General features: G+C 31.7%; 3 protein-coding genes across 3 annotated transcripts; 2 read left to right on the top strand and 1 right to left on the bottom strand.

The window, feature by feature from the left end:
- Positions 1 to 2,946: 2,946 nt before the first annotated feature.
- LOC134687165 (uncharacterized) lies at positions 2,947 to 7,564 on the bottom strand. The gene is made up of 3 exons (XM_063547212.1): positions 7,425 to 7,564; positions 6,208 to 6,435; positions 2,947 to 5,696 (listed from the first exon to the last, which is right to left on the bottom strand). Exons 1-3 carry the CDS (start codon positions 7,476 to 7,478, stop codon positions 3,111 to 3,113), a joined length of 2,868 nt encoding a protein of 955 aa, XP_063403282.1. The 5' UTR covers positions 7,479 to 7,564; the 3' UTR covers positions 2,947 to 3,110.
- Positions 7,565 to 7,891: 327 nt separating this feature from the next.
- On the top strand, positions 7,892 to 9,636 carry LOC134687166 (uncharacterized). The gene is made up of 2 exons (XM_063547213.1): positions 7,892 to 8,144; positions 8,791 to 9,636. The coding sequence occupies exons 1-2, from the start codon at positions 7,940 to 7,942 to the stop codon at positions 9,633 to 9,635; spliced, it is 1,050 nt and encodes a 349-aa protein (XP_063403283.1). The 5' UTR covers positions 7,892 to 7,939; the 3' UTR covers position 9,636.
- A 3,157-nt stretch (positions 9,637 to 12,793) lies between these two features.
- On the top strand, positions 12,794 to 15,148 carry LOC134687164 (uncharacterized). The gene is made up of 2 exons (XM_063547211.1): positions 12,794 to 13,355; positions 13,847 to 15,148. The coding sequence occupies exons 1-2, from the start codon at positions 13,064 to 13,066 to the stop codon at positions 13,984 to 13,986; spliced, it is 432 nt and encodes a 143-aa protein (XP_063403281.1). The 5' UTR covers positions 12,794 to 13,063; the 3' UTR covers positions 13,987 to 15,148.
- The last annotated feature ends 875 nt before the right edge of the window (positions 15,149 to 16,023 follow it).

Raw genomic sequence — 16,023 nt, 5'->3', positions numbered from 1 at the left:
ATAAGGCAGGAATTTCATAGCCCAGTCTAAAATAACAAGACCTTGGTCATCATGAAGATTTTTCAAGACACTTGTTCTAGCTTGATCTTGATGTATTGTTCTAAGAATGTGCTTTTTCCAATCAACAAGGCTCTTCTCTGAATTGTCTAATTCATATGTCAATTCTTCGACAATTTGGTCTGAAATGTTTGTACTTATATCATTAAGTTTTATTCTTATCTGAGGCACACAGCTCTCAACCAATGAGCACTTCTGGCATGAAGTTTCATGTGAATGTTCACAAGCAGTAGCAAATTTTGCATCACCAGGGTCACTGAGAGCAAACACTGTACAATGATCTTCACAGCCATCCAGTTTGTGTAAGTGAGTTTTGTATTCAAATTTCATAAATGTGTTTACCATATGTAAAATGTTAGTCAGTTTCTTTGATTCAGGATATGTGACTCCAAAAGTCTCTAATTTGGTAAGCAGTTTCAGTAAGGTATCAATTGCCCCCATTCCTAAGGCAGTAATATTATCCAGGCCTTGTAATGATTTCTGTTTGGAAGCATGACATACATTTAAAATTCTATACAAAGAAGCCCTGCTAAAAGTATCAAATCCACTGTCTTTGCAATAACTCAGGTAAGTATCAATGAGTCTTGCATCTATAACATTTCTTATGACTTTAGGAACCTTTATCTTTTCTTTAGATGACATTTTTAGTATTGTTTCTCCAAATCCAACAATGTTAGAGTAAATGGGATTGAGAATAAATTCAACAAAGTGACTCACTTTTGGCTTTGATAATTTCATCCGGTAAATTTTAGGTTGATTTAGAATAGTTCCAGGTCCACTTACAAGTGCATGTTTTCTAGCATTATCTATCTTGTTGATGGTAAGTCCTGGAATCAAGGTTTGCAGCTCTGTCTTTGTGTGATTGTTTACAATTATGGAAAGAATTTGGGTTTGGGTTCTACTATCAGAAGTGTTTTGAAATGCTTCCATCACGCTAGCTGTCATGTTATCTAATTTGATTTCTTGTGTAGAATTTATTTGTATGTTCTCCAATAAAATGTCTTCCTGGCAGGGTGCCATGATACTCAGAACAAGTTCGATACATTCCCGGGCTTTTTTTGTATAATAAGATCTTGCACTCTTACTTGTTTCTTCCCACTTTTTTGTTAATTGGCTAGTGATTGGCTCAAACGATTCAGAAAGTATTTTCATTGCTGCATTTAACTTTTCTCTTGGTGTTTTCTGCAACTCGTACCAATCCTGGCTACTGTTTTGAGTATTACCTGTAATTAAAATTTTAAAATATATATGCATGATTTTTTTTTTACATTGTCATTAAATTCATTTTATAGCTGACTATGCCAAATGGGCATTGCTCATTGTTGAAGGTCGTACAGTGACCGATAGTTTTTAATTTCTGTGTCATTTTGGTCTCTTGTGGAGAGTTGTCTCATTGGTAATTATGCCACAACTTCTGTGACTTTACACTGATATTCATATTTGTAAAGTCACTACCAGGCTTGTTTTTACATTGAAATATGATTGATTTATTGATTCAGCAATTTTTATGTTTATAAAGGGGTATAACTCAAGAACAGTAAAAGTGATGCCAACCAATTTCAAACTTGATCTGTATCATGTTATACAATGTAATAAGCATTGTGTATAAGTTTCATAACATTTGGTCGATGTAAACTAAAGTTAAGGAATGGAAACTAAAATTTCAGCAATTGTTTTGTTTATAAAGTTGCATAACTCATAACTCAAATGTTTAGTGGCGATTGATATGCATATTACTCTGTTATGTACTAGACTGACTACCAATCTGAGTATGATTTTTAACGTTCTAATGCAAAAGGTAACAGTCCACAAGAAGACATGTCACTTTACCTACACATAATATTCTAACTCCAAGCCGACCAGTCTTCACTTTTACTTCTAGATGTTGTGTGCTTAGTGAAATAGTTGATTTAATTAATGGTGGATAGATGTGTAATTAGCTATTTCATACCACATCTTCTTATTTTATATACCAATTTTAATCTTATATATATGTGTAATTGTTGAGTACTGTACCTGCAATACTAGAAAACTTGTCACTTTGACTTTCCTCTGTATCCATACTGTATATGTTTTGGGAATTTATTTCTTGGCCTGAAATAAAAAAGAATATCATATCACCAACAATACTTGATCAAATGACAACAAATTTTCCCAACTGTCAGGCAATTTTTGCCATTAGAAAGAAAAATATTTCAAATTGTTTAGAAACCTTTTTGAAAATATATTTTTATATAAATTGTTGTTCATAATAATTTCTCATTGATATTAATTAACATCTGTGAGCATTAAATATCAATGTTATTGTAAAAGCCAAAAGACAATTATGGCATAGCCTTACCCAAGTCAAAGTGAACTGCCTATTTAAGCAGTTCCTTAGCAGTTCCTTGGCAGTTTCTTAAATTTTAGGCAGTATTTTAGCAGTACAAAGCAGTTTTGATTTAGGCAGTTCAGAATAACTGCCTACTGGTATATGATAACTGCCAAGCTTAGCAGTTCAAATATTTCTAGGCAGTTTTCAAAAGCAGTTTTTCTCAATGGCAGTTATTTATTGGCAGTTATTTAATTTTTATTTCACAGACTAGATTTCAGCTTTATAAGCTTGGCAGTTATTTTATATAGCAGTTTCATTAGAATTTCTTTTAACTCTAAAAACATTTCTTGGCAGTTGTATTGAAATCAGAATAAACATGATAAATGTTGATCATCTTCAACTGACAATATATGTGCATGTATAAAATATTTGTTTTAGCTTATAATTTTACCCCATGCCATATATATACTCATGATCCTGAAACTCATCATTGTACTTAACAAGTACTTAATATTAATATTTAAAAAAACTTCTTAATACTCTTATTAATAAAGAAATAATATCATAACAAATAAATCATTTCAGGTATATTATTAGATCATATAATAAACAGATATATCTTGATGGTTGACATAAATACGTTTATACTCATGTACATTTTTACAGATTATCTATTAATTATTTTCCTGAAATTAATCTGAGCTAATATCATATGTTCATAATAAAGGATTTTCTTACTTTAATCTTTCTCATATTTGTTTGGAAACTCGACAACAAAAAGATTTTTTCCACATTTCACAAAAGTGCATACTTTCAAAATATTTTGTAAAGGAACTGCAACAATATTTTCAAATTGAGTTGTTACTTGGTGACAAGACTGTTGATTTGTATATGATAACAATGTTGTAAACGGATGTATAAGAGCCACATTCAAAATTCCACCGTCAAAATTTTCTATCTGAATAAATGTTTTTACACTCCCAAAATGTACTACATCTAGTGCATCATACTTCACAACACTCTGATTTCTTTTAAGTAAGCGCCCATAGGAAGTACCGTAAACTGCACTTGATATTTTGGTTATGAATATTTTTTTGTATTCAACTATATCAAGTTGAGGCAAGCATGTTCCTAGAAAATCACATACAGCAGTGTATTCTGAATCATCAAGTCTCATTTTAAATGTTTGCCCTAAGTGAAATATTCCCTCTTCGATACAATCTGCATTGTGAATGAAATTTGGTCTTGTCATGCTATTAAATAAGGCTTCATCTGTTGATCCTTTGTCAATATGAAGTTCCTGTAATGTTGGTAGTGCTTGCATTTTTGTAATTGCATTAATAACTTGCATTTCAATTCCAGTAGTTCCGTGAATGTTTTTAATAATATAGCCATTAAGATCTTCAAAAGCAAAACAATTATTCACAAACAATGGTCCATTAGCGCGTACACAATCAGTGATATGCAAAAGCTGATGACAATTCATTGTTAGATATCTAGAAGAATATAAATTTGGGAAATTCTCAATGAAAAGAAATAAACATCTTTCGGCATTCTTTAGATCCTTGTCGGAAACATTTTCCCTTGCTAGGTTGTAAATTCCACGAACTAATAAAGAAAAATGTAAATAATATTCATTTGGCAAGATATCATGAAGGACAGGCAAACTCCAAAGAAATAAAAAGTTCCGATACTCTGCAGACTTCCAATGGCTTAAATCATCTAAACTTCTTGGTGGTCTGGTTATATGTAAGTTTGGATGTATTGAACTTAGTCTTGTGTTTACTGATCCTTTATGTATAAACATTGAAAAATTCTCTGTTTTATGTTGCTTGTCAAACCACAAAGTAAGAAGCATTTTCATAACTCCAGCACATACCCCATGCATATAATCAATGACAAATCCATGGATAACATTGAAATGTTTCAAAAACATGAACCAGAAAGGTCCCTTGATCCCTCGAACAATAAAGTTCTTTTCATTTGTTTGGATTTTCCCAACAACTTGATTAACGTCGTCTTGTAAATTCTCCACTGTTCTTAATGGTCCCTTAGGTTCATTTTCACAATATGGGAAAATGTGAACGTGTCCTCCTTTGTTAGTGGTATAAGTTTCACCTGGTTGAAGACAAAACCAGCATCCATATTTTCCGTTAAACTGCATACTATTGCTGACTAGACATCTTGCTGGTAAATCACATACACAGTTCAGTAATGTACCCATCAAAGTAAAATTGCTCCCACAATTGTCTACGAGTTCTACCCCATCTTCTAGCTTGCAGAGTTCTTCATGCAATGGTTTTAAATAACTCCACATAAGTGGCTTCTTTGCTCCAATCCATAAACCATAATAAACAATGTTTTCTTTAAGTTTTCTTTCTGAAGGTGGTAGTTCATTTATGATCATAAAAACTGGCCACATGGACATACTTGAACTTTTAAATATTTGAACTCCATCTGTATTCATTGAAAAGGATATTGAATTGGGGTTTTTAAGAAAGCCCTTTTGAAAAACATTTTTGTAATTTGATCCATCATATATATCACGGTAGTTATTGTCAGGATTTTTTGAATAATGATCAAATCTGTAAGACCGAATTTTCTGCAAGAAAGAACTTCTTTTAGCCATAAGCTGCAACTGTGCTATGACAGAATGTTGAATGAAGTAACCAACCGATCCAAACTGAGTTAAATCTTTTTCACAGTGTTTGTTTGTACAAGTTTTAGCATCCTTTTGAGTGTGTGTTCCACAATGTGAACAAAGATAGTGAATTGTAGGGAAATTTACAAATTTCTTAAGATACTCTTTAACAGTATAGACACTTTTAATCATGTTATTTTCATCTGGCATTATCATATTCATTACTGCAATAATGTAACTGAGTGCTTCATCAGACAATTTGAATCTAATGCTTAGACTACATATCATTAGCAAAATTAGTCCTACAGATTTAGAACATCCTACATAAAGAGGAATGTTTGTATCTCTAACTTCATTTTCTGTTGGATTTGGTCTTTCTGGTATATTGGGTGTTTCATCAATTATAGTCTCTGCAATAGGATCAATGATAACAGAAGCATTTTCCTCATCAGCAAATTCAGTATCTGCCAACTGACCATCAATTGGTAGTTCATCTATCTCCTCATTTACTAGTTCATTGTATTCAAAGTTTTGTGTTCTCTGATTAATGTTAACAGTGTTTGTTATATGATCTTCACTTATGACAGAACTGTTGTCCATATCAGCATCAATGCAATCTTGATCAGCTACAACTGTATTGATATCAACACGATCAATTGTAGAACTTGTCTTTAAATTTCTCAACTAGAAAAAAAAAATGAAAATAATTTACATTTTTATTATATAATGTACATTAACATGATTAAGGTAAACATATATATATATAATCCCAAACTGAATAATTTGATTTAAAATTAATAAATATATATAATGAAAAAAAAAACACTGCTGATCGACCAACAGCTTTATTAACAGGCACTAACCTTCACCCTAACCAAAGACAGTAGTGTAACAGTATACCATGAAAAGACAAACTATAAAAAAATAATTAAAGCCCTTTATCATTGTTTATAGCTTGCTGTTTGGTGCCAGCTAACACTCTGTTTTGAAGACCATACTTTGACCTATAATTGTTGCTTTAAATACATTGTGACTTGGATGGAGAGTTGTCTCATTAGCACTCATACCACAATTTCTCATTCATATAGTACGTACAGTACATGTACAATAAAGTCAATATGTATAAAAAATTAAGAGAAATGGAAAAATAAAATATTCATACATGAGAAGAGGTATTGTTTCTTTTATAACTTACCATAAATGTCTCATCTACATAGTTTTTTGCACTTGTTGATGATGGAACTTCATCTTCTGGTATACATGTAGGACTTGGGGAACAAGCAGATCCTATATTATCTGATTCTATTACTACAGCTATGGTATCTTCCTCATAAGAAGCTGTGTGTATATCATGGTTGTCATATTTACTACATGTTGTGACAGTTTCTTCTTGATCATTGTCTGAATGTTCATCAATTCCAGTCTAAAATGTACAAAAATATACATAAAAACATATTTGTAAATATGTAGGAACAAAAGCATAACGTCAGGTACCCAGATCGTCCACCCCATTTTATTTTGATAGTCTGTCAATGGCGAATGCAGATCAGAAATGTGACTGAAAACCAGTACTGTATGTCAGACAATCAGTGTTTACATGCTAATTAAATGTATGTGTGAAAAATACTTGAGAAGTCTATATACTTGTTCAAAAATAAAAATCAACAATAATGCAACATATATATAGAGTTTTTTTTCAATTGTCAAAAACCACCTCCAAACTGGGTGATTTGGGTACCCAGACGGTATAAATTAAATACATGTGCATGTTCAATATGTATACAGTCATGGCGTAAGTGCAAAAGTTTGTAAATCAGTGGCAGATCCAGAACTTTTTATAGAAAAGGGGGGTATTGACTGACCAAAAAGGGGAGGGGCTCCAGTCTGGCTTCACTTTCACTTCAGTGTATTAATTATCCAAATTTGCCCATGTAAAAAGGGGGCAGCCCCTTATGACAGTACTTTCTCACTACCCCTCCCCCTTTCGGCCTTTGTAAGTTTTGATCTGCCTAGGGGCGGATGCAGGAATTTTCGAAAGGGGGAGAGCTAACCCAGGGCAAAGGGGGGGGGTGTAAAACATATGTCCCGATACAAATGCATTGATCGGCCAAAATAAAGGGGGGGTGCGAACCCCCCCCCCCCCCCTCTCTGGATCCGCCACTGCTGCCACTGACCACATATGAACGCCATTTCTATCGGAATGCACACATCCCACAACACAATATTATTGTCTTCTTTACGAATACAATAGTGTATGTCAAAGTAAAGCAAATCTGTACAAATCAAATCGATGTCGAGAACCTCGGAAGAATAATCTTCAGTCTTCATTGACATTCATTGCCGATTGTCATATTGGTCTTGAGAATTCTTACTTATTTTACTTTCTGAATTTGTAGTGCAACATGTACTTACCTCAGTTTTACGTCTTTTATTATAAGGTCCTCTTTTTTTCTGATTCTTCGGCATTTTTACATATATATTTATCACTGTTTGTAAGTTTTATCTGAACAAACGTGAGTTCAAAATAATCACAACTTCCGGTGTCAGATTTTCCAATTCGTAAATTAATCAGGATGAATAATTATGGATTTAATTTTGCAATCAACTTTCAATTTGAGTAATTTTTTATCATTTAATTCTTTCAAAGCCGTTAAAACAAAAAAAAACATTTAATTACTTCACAAATAATCCACGGATCATACTCGTTTACCTCCGTCTAACATCGGAAATCAACATCCTCTTTGTTCTTCTTCGCCGGAAAAGGCCGAGTAATAGCAAAATTCAAATTTTGAACCCGACTGGTTTCCTGTTTTAAGTCAAAGTGTACGCTGAGCACAAACCTGATATCGATAACGTACCAGATTGCAATTGACCGCCATCATCAGATCAGAGAAAATAATATCAACACAAATAATAACGCAATAAATATGGAGTTTCTAGTTATTTATTTTGCCTTTGACAATGCATTTGAAGCAGTCAATATGTCAAAGGTAGAATGTGATAAAACAGAGGCGGAAATGGTGAAGGGAACTAAATGCCAGGTACCTTTCGAGACCGAAAGCATCAGTGAGGATGGCAAAGACACTGTGGAGACAAAACTTTATGATGGCATTATTCTCTGTTCTGGACAAGGTAAGAAAAGTGTTGAGTTATTTTCCAAAAAAAATGATAGTACACATTGGCATGAACATAAGAAATTAAAAAAAAATGGAATAATTTTGTTAGTCTTGCATTTGGCTTAATTTGGAGAAAAAGGGGAGGGGGGATGGTGTTAGGTACAAAAAAATACATTACAATATTACCAGAGTGATATAAAGTGTGTAGAAGATATATATACACATACTATTTCCAAAGACCAACTTGTGTATGTAGTTGGTGTCATCATATAGTATATTATATATATATACATGCAGATCGACAGCTAGTGGATGCAAATGACATGTATTTTATAAATGAAAAATATTATCTTAAAATTTATGTTATATAGTCTAATAATAAGAATCCCTTGATCCTCTTAATTCATGAACCATGCACATTTATTCTTGACAGCGGCAGATCCATAGGGGAGTTCAGGGTTGGAACCCCCCTTTTTTTGGATGATCAATGCATTTGAATGGGGACATATAAATTTGTATATACATATTTCTCCTTGATTGGAACCCCCTTTTAAAATGGTTGGATCGATCCGACCCTGCTTGATATAATTAAATTTAAGAAAATATCATTTGATTTATTTATGAAAATAAAATCATAACATATTACATGATATTAATTGCAGTTAAAAAGAAAGCAGAAGAGTTGGCAAACCAATGTCAAAAGAAATTAACAGATGGTCTACCAGTTCAGACATTGTTTAAAGATTTTCAAGCCAACACCAAAAGAAATGCCTCATCCAAATTAACAGAGGCCATAAAGGAGCTACAAGATGAAGAACCATGTCCATCTGAGAAGAAGAAAGTGAAAAAGGACAAAGTCTCAACCAAGTCAACTATTAAGTCTAAGAAAGTACATGTAGCAACATCAAATGGTTCAGCAAAACCCGCCAAAAAATCAACAGATACATGTAAGGCTACAGCTGTTAAGAGTGCTCTTCATCCTGATAAGATGGCTGAAATTTCAGCAATGTTGAACATAGAACAGTCTCAAGGAAAAGAAGATCTAAATTTGGTTAAAGTTATGAGCAGTACTACTTGTACTTCAACACCTAAAAGACAGGACATATGCAGCCCAAAAAAGACAGTCACTTCTATGTATGAAGATATATCACCTGTTAAACAGACAGTTACAATTGATCCCATATCAATTGCAAGTTTAAGGCGCTCACCAAGAAAACACTGTAGTTCAGTTCTGTTTACCCACAAATTGGATGATGCAGTACAAATACATGTACCAAAAGAAAACATATCAACAATAGGCCAGTCAACTGACAAATGGGATGGTGTTTTTGTCGACTCAGTTAATAGCATCTATGACATGGACAAGAAAGAAGTGCATGAATTGCATTCGAACTTTGGGAAAGAAACTGATGAGTTTGAAAAACTTAACAATGATCATGACATGCCAACAGACAGTAGTCAAGAGCAGACTAAAAAGGAACTTATATGTAATCGTAAGTTTTTATAAAATTGTAACACCAAGTGAATGATAAAGTATTTGTTGTAGGATTTTAACACAAAATCATTTACAATGTGAGTTTTGTTATAATAAAACACCCATGCAACCACGCATCCCATATTGCTGATAGGACCCGACACAAATATCAATTTCGTGTTTCGGTAGTTAAGCTTGGGATGGTCAATTTAAGATGCATTATTTGAATATAATCAAATATGAAAATTATTCATATTTATATTGATATATTTATATTTTTATTCTTCTTCTTTATATCTAGTTATTATGACAGATCTACCATCATCAGGGGTCCAACTGTCAATTTAATGTTAAAGTCTTTAACTTTGATCTACTAAGCATATCTCCAATACTTTTATGTTTGCTATACGCAACTATTGGTGCTGCATTGCATATTTGTGCACAGTCTTCATCGAACTGTAATAACTGCCAGTGTTTCATTATACGTTTCTTTATTTTACGTATATATGGATTATATTTAGTTATTAAAACTAACGGAATACTTTGCTTCTCTTTAGATTTGTTTTGTTGTAATAAATCAGTACGGTCAATTGCTAAAGCATCAGTAATACTATCATCTATTTCCAAGTTATCATAACCCCTATCTAATAATTTCACTTTGAAATTAGTTAGATTGTTTATTAATTTGTTATGGTCACTTGTGTTTCTAATTTGCCGTATTGCTTCACCTTTAATAAATCCTCTGAATACATGCTGTGAGTGACAGCTATTTCTGTGCAGAAACAGATAAGAATTTGTTTCTTTAAAATGTATTTCGAGGTCAAGAATGCCATATGTTGTAAATCTTTGACCTTTAATTACATCAACATCCAAGAACGACATTTTATCGTTTTTGATTTCATAGGTGAACTTTAATAAGGGATTATAATCATTTGCTAGACGAAAAAAATCTGTAATTTCATCTGATGTTCCATCATATATTATGAATCCATCGTCTCTATATCTGCCATGATAGAATATTTTGTCTTTATATTGAAATGCAGAAATAATTTCATTCATTATTTCAAACATAAGAATGTCACAGATTTCCGGTGACGGAACTGCACCAATGGTCAAAAATTAAGAGATGCACGATTAGGGAGAATTTATATTCTTCCAAAAATTCACCGCCTTGAAATAGAGACGTTTAAACAAATACAACAAGATGGATTAAATGAATTAAATATAATTCCACCTGGCAGACCAATTATATCACAGTGTGGTTCTGTAACTGAACTTATAGGTCATTACGTTGACTATTTTCTTATACCAATAGTTCAAAATCAGTCCACATATATAAAAGATACTACATCGTTCATTAATATCATTGAGAAATTAAAACCTATGGCAAACAGCCTGTTAGTTTCGTATGATATAACACAGATGTTTACAAATCTACCTCAAGAAGCATTATTGCGTGCAGTTGAACGAGCATATGACAGTTTTGACAAATCGAACTTCAAGGTCAATGCTCCGCCAGTCAATGTATTAATACATTTGTTGAGAATCATTTTAGAAAACAATGTATTTGAATTTGATGGGAAAATTTACAAACAAATAATAGGTACGGCAATTGGTGCAGTTCCGTCACCGGAAATCTGTGACATTCTTATGTTTGAAATAATGAATGAAATTATTTCTGCATTTCAATATAAAGACAAAATATTCTATCATGGCAGATATAGAGACGATGGATTCATAATATATGATGGAACATCAGATGAAATTACAGATTTTTTTCGTCTAGCAAATGATTATAACCCCTTATTAAAGTTCACCTATGAAATCAAAAACGATAAAATGTCGTTCTTGGATGTTGATGTAATTAAAGGTCAAAGATTTACAACATATGGCATTCTTGACCTCGAAATACATTTTAAAGAAACAAATTCTTATCTGTTTCTGCACAGAAATAGCTGTCACTCACAGCATGTATTCAGAGGATTTATTAAAGGTGAAGCAATACGGCAAATTAGAAATACAAGTGACCATAACAAATTAATAAACAATCTAACTAATTTCAAAGTGAAATTATTAGATAGGGGTTATGATAACGTGGAAATAGATGATAGTATTACTGATGCTTTAGCAATTGACCGTACTGATTTATTACAACAAAACAAATCTAAAGAGAAGCAAAGTATTCCGTTAGTTTTAATAACTAAATATAATCCATATATACGTAAAATAAAGAAACGTATAATGAAACACTGGCAGTTATTACAGTTCGATGAAGACTGTGCACAAATATTCAATGCAGCACCAATAGTTGCGTATAGCAAACATAAAAGTATTGGAGATATGCTTAGTAGATCAAAGTTAAAGACTTTAACATTAAATTTGACAGTTGGACCCCTGATGATGGTAGATCTGTCATAATAACTAGATATAAAGAAGAAGAATAAAAATATAAATATATCAATATAAATATGAATAATTTTCATATTTGATTATATTCAAATAATGCATCTTAAATTGACCATCCCAAGCTTAACTACCGAAACACGAAATTGATATTTGTGTCGGGTCCTATCAGCAATATGGGATGCGTGGTTGCATGGGTGTTTTATTATAACAGAGTGCCCCAGAATTTTCGTTTATTTTTATCATGTTGCTGTAAGGCTAGGGTACCTGATGAGGATAATGCCTAGGTAATATAAAACCTAAACCGAAACACCAGGTGAATTTACATCATCAAACCAATTAGTTCTTATCTATGCGTATTTATGCGTGTATGATTTTACTATTGAAGTAATAATAGATAGATACTTGCCTACATAGTTTGGTTCAAAACGAAACTAATAGTGAATAGTTACCAAAAGTACCAGGATTATAATTAATAGTAATATTTACCGACTATTTCAAATATTTAAATAGAAAAAAACCGACATATGTATTTAATGATACAATAGGTCACTGATTCTCTGAAGATATATACTGTTACAAAAATAGAGGAGTATGTCCTAGCGATAATATTGAGATGTTTTGATTGCTTAAGGACTCGTTCTTATTTCAACATCTTTGCAGATTTATGTTGTTACAAGAAAAGAAGAATTGTGTCTTAGGAGTTGTATTGAGATATTTGGATTGGTTAAGGACTCGTTTTTATTTAAACAAATAAAGTATTTATACATGACGTGTGTGAGTTATAATAAATTGTTTTCTGGAACAGACCTACTTAAGAAGTTCCTTTTCTGCATAAATAATGTAATACAAACTACCCATTGTACATTAGGTCTAATGTTATTATACACACTGCTGTCTGCATGCATTCAGCTATGTTGTTATAAATGTAATTTATATGTACATTTTGTTGTATAATTATTATAGACAGTCTTTCTGTGCATACATGATATAGCTGCAAAAAAATGTATTTAAAATTGTAAAAAGTATCTAAAAAATTATTAATATAGTACACATTCATGTACATGAATTCACAATTTGTTTTATTCTTTCAGCAGCTGACTGTTCTTATAAAAGACTCCTTGGACCCTAACAAGTTCAAGGATGTTCTAGTAGTAAAAACTGAGGAAAGACATGCACGTTTGCAGGCCAAATCTTCAAAGAGACCAGCCATAGCCTTATTGAATGCTATATTGACATGTGTTTTCACCAAAGCAGAATTAGCTGTTTCTTCTGGACTAGGCATCAGAAAGATGAAAGGAGAAGTAGCTAGTTGCCCGTTGGATGGTACAAAAATTGAAGCAATACGAGGTAATTTAAATATAAGCATTCTGTTCTTTTATACATACATGTAATATCATGTACAATGTACTGTAATTTTGCAATGTTTTTTACATGTATATATGTATAAATAAAATTGAAAATAATGCATACATGTTGTTTTATAAGCTAGATTATACAAAAAACCATTATTTTCAGTATTAAACATACAGTATACAACTGATATACACGTACATGATATATATACAAGTCTAAATCAAAACAACAATTTATATATATAAATAAAAACATAATTAGAATAATGAATGGAATGGGGGTCGGGGAATATGATGATGAAAGCTTACATCAAATCATATAGTCACACTTTAATAAAATGATTTATTTCCCTAAGTCATCATGTTTTTGTTCTGGGTATATATAAAATGATGTTTTCTTATTAATGCATGCATGTACATGTTAAAATGATGATCATGATCATTGCGAAACCAAATGCTTAAGTAAAAAATACTTTTTATTTGCAGAGTATATCATGTACCATTGTACGCGTGAGGGATGGCAGCTGCCTTCTAAAGTTGAATTTAATACAACAATAACCAACAAAGTTACAAACTGCAGAAGGAAACTGTTAACTCATCCAGTGCTCAAGAAAAAATCTTGTTGAATTACAATTAATGTACATTTGGATATGGACATACACAACAATCAACTGGATTATTTGCGTCATAATTTTTCTTTACATAAATTTATACATGTGTTGAGTGAACATGGCTTTTATATACACATGTATTTATAAGATGGAAATTTTTTAGTGTTGTCTTAATAATAGTGTGATAGAATTATGAATTCTAGCTAAGCTATCCATTCTCTTTTAAAAAAGTGGCAGGATTCTATTAAGTGTGTGTATAAAAGTGAAAGATGGGTCCTTGTACTATTTAGCAAAGAACACAATAACATTTAGATATTTGCATACATGTACATGAATGTGCATTAGTGGCACACAATATATATTGAAAGTAAATACAATGTATATTTGTATATATGGGATATAGTTTATATGGAAAATGTGTTTATTGAGAAGTATAAGTTTAATTCTTATTGAGGTAAGTTGCTGTATTGCCATGAATATTACTTTATCAAGTTTCCTGCCAGCTAGCTATCTGACTATAAAACCCTATTTTGAATACATGTATATAAAAATGTAGGTTGTTAAACATGCATGGTGACTGGACACATCCCCCCTTAGAATAAAGATCTGATGAAAATACTTTTTTTATATTGAAAGACCATTTTTAATTACATATATAATGGTATATACATTTGTGTACTTTGTCAAACTGCTATACATATATATTTAACATGTTCAATGTAACTATTAATTCAATGAGCTAAATCTTTTTCATTAAAACAAAACATTTGGTACTTATAAATCCTCAGTGCCCCTTAATTCATGCTAATTTACTGGTGTAAATAATATTTTTTTAAATGATTTTAATGATCACTTAATTTCATGTAAATGTACTGTATGTTCTTTATATGATGTGTTTTGATATTTTGAATTATTAGCTGATCAGTTCATATATCATGAAAATTATGCTTAAATTACATTTCTAATAATTTGATTACCAGTACGTATCATGATATTCAATGTTAAGCTATGAGCTACATACATATATAGCTAGAAAATTGATTTCCATTTCTTGAAATTACATATATATTGCATGCATTTTATTCTGACATCAATATTTGTTATCATATTGAAAAGCTAAACATATTATTTAAGTTACATGTACTTCAGGATTGTTAATTAATAAAAATAAATTTGTTCTGATGTTTATTATATTTTATTGCTTTAATAGTTACTAAGTGCTCGTCACTTTGGTCATTTACATGTAGCAGTATAAGCAGTACCTTTATGAATATGCATAATTCATGACCATATAAGTATTCTCCTTAGCAGTTGCATCCCAGTTTTCCATGCATATTAATTATCTGGTAGCAGTTAATTATGAATATTCATGAAATGAAAGCAGTTTTTAGTACTAAATTTAAATATTTCGTGAAAAAAACTGCCAAGGAACTGCCTAAAGCAGCTAAGGAACTGCCTAAAGCAGCTAAGGAACTGTGAAGGTTAAGGAAAACTGCTAATTTTTGTATATGAAGTAACTGGTTAATTTTGGAAGGTTAAGAACTGCCAAGCATTAAAAACTGCTTAATTTGTGAACTGTGAAGGCTAATGAACTGCCAAGAAACTGCCTTTCACTTTGACTTGGGTTACTGACAATCACTCATTTTTAAAGAAATATACCATTTATCATGGTTATCGTATAATTTAGATTTTTGGTATTGGACCATATAATGGAAAAATCCAATTATTTTTTTTAGGTTCTTAGACCACATTCATTAAAGTTCAGAAACATATTCTTTGTCAACTATTTAATCACAATACATATACATGTATTGCTGTATCAAGCTTGAATGTTGTGTCCTTACTTGCCAAACTTTGCAGGGTTTGACCTCTGCAGTCGTATAAAGCTGCACCCTGCAGAGCATCTGGTTTGAATTTGAATGAATAAACTGTCCTAAGTGTTATTTATTGTTATATGTTAATTACCATTTGAAGTCTGCGAAAATGAATCTTCCGGCAATGAATATGTCTTGCTGCATGCTGAAAATCTCATGAACTGATCTAAAAAAGATA

Source organism: Mytilus trossulus, chromosome 10 (assembly GCF_036588685.1).
Source record: "Mytilus trossulus isolate FHL-02 chromosome 10, PNRI_Mtr1.1.1.hap1, whole genome shotgun sequence".
In the NCBI taxonomy this organism is placed as follows: domain Eukaryota; kingdom Metazoa; phylum Mollusca; class Bivalvia; order Mytilida; family Mytilidae; genus Mytilus; species Mytilus trossulus.
Note: the sequence above shows the minus strand (reverse complement) of the source record. Positions and strands in the feature narration are given on the sequence as shown.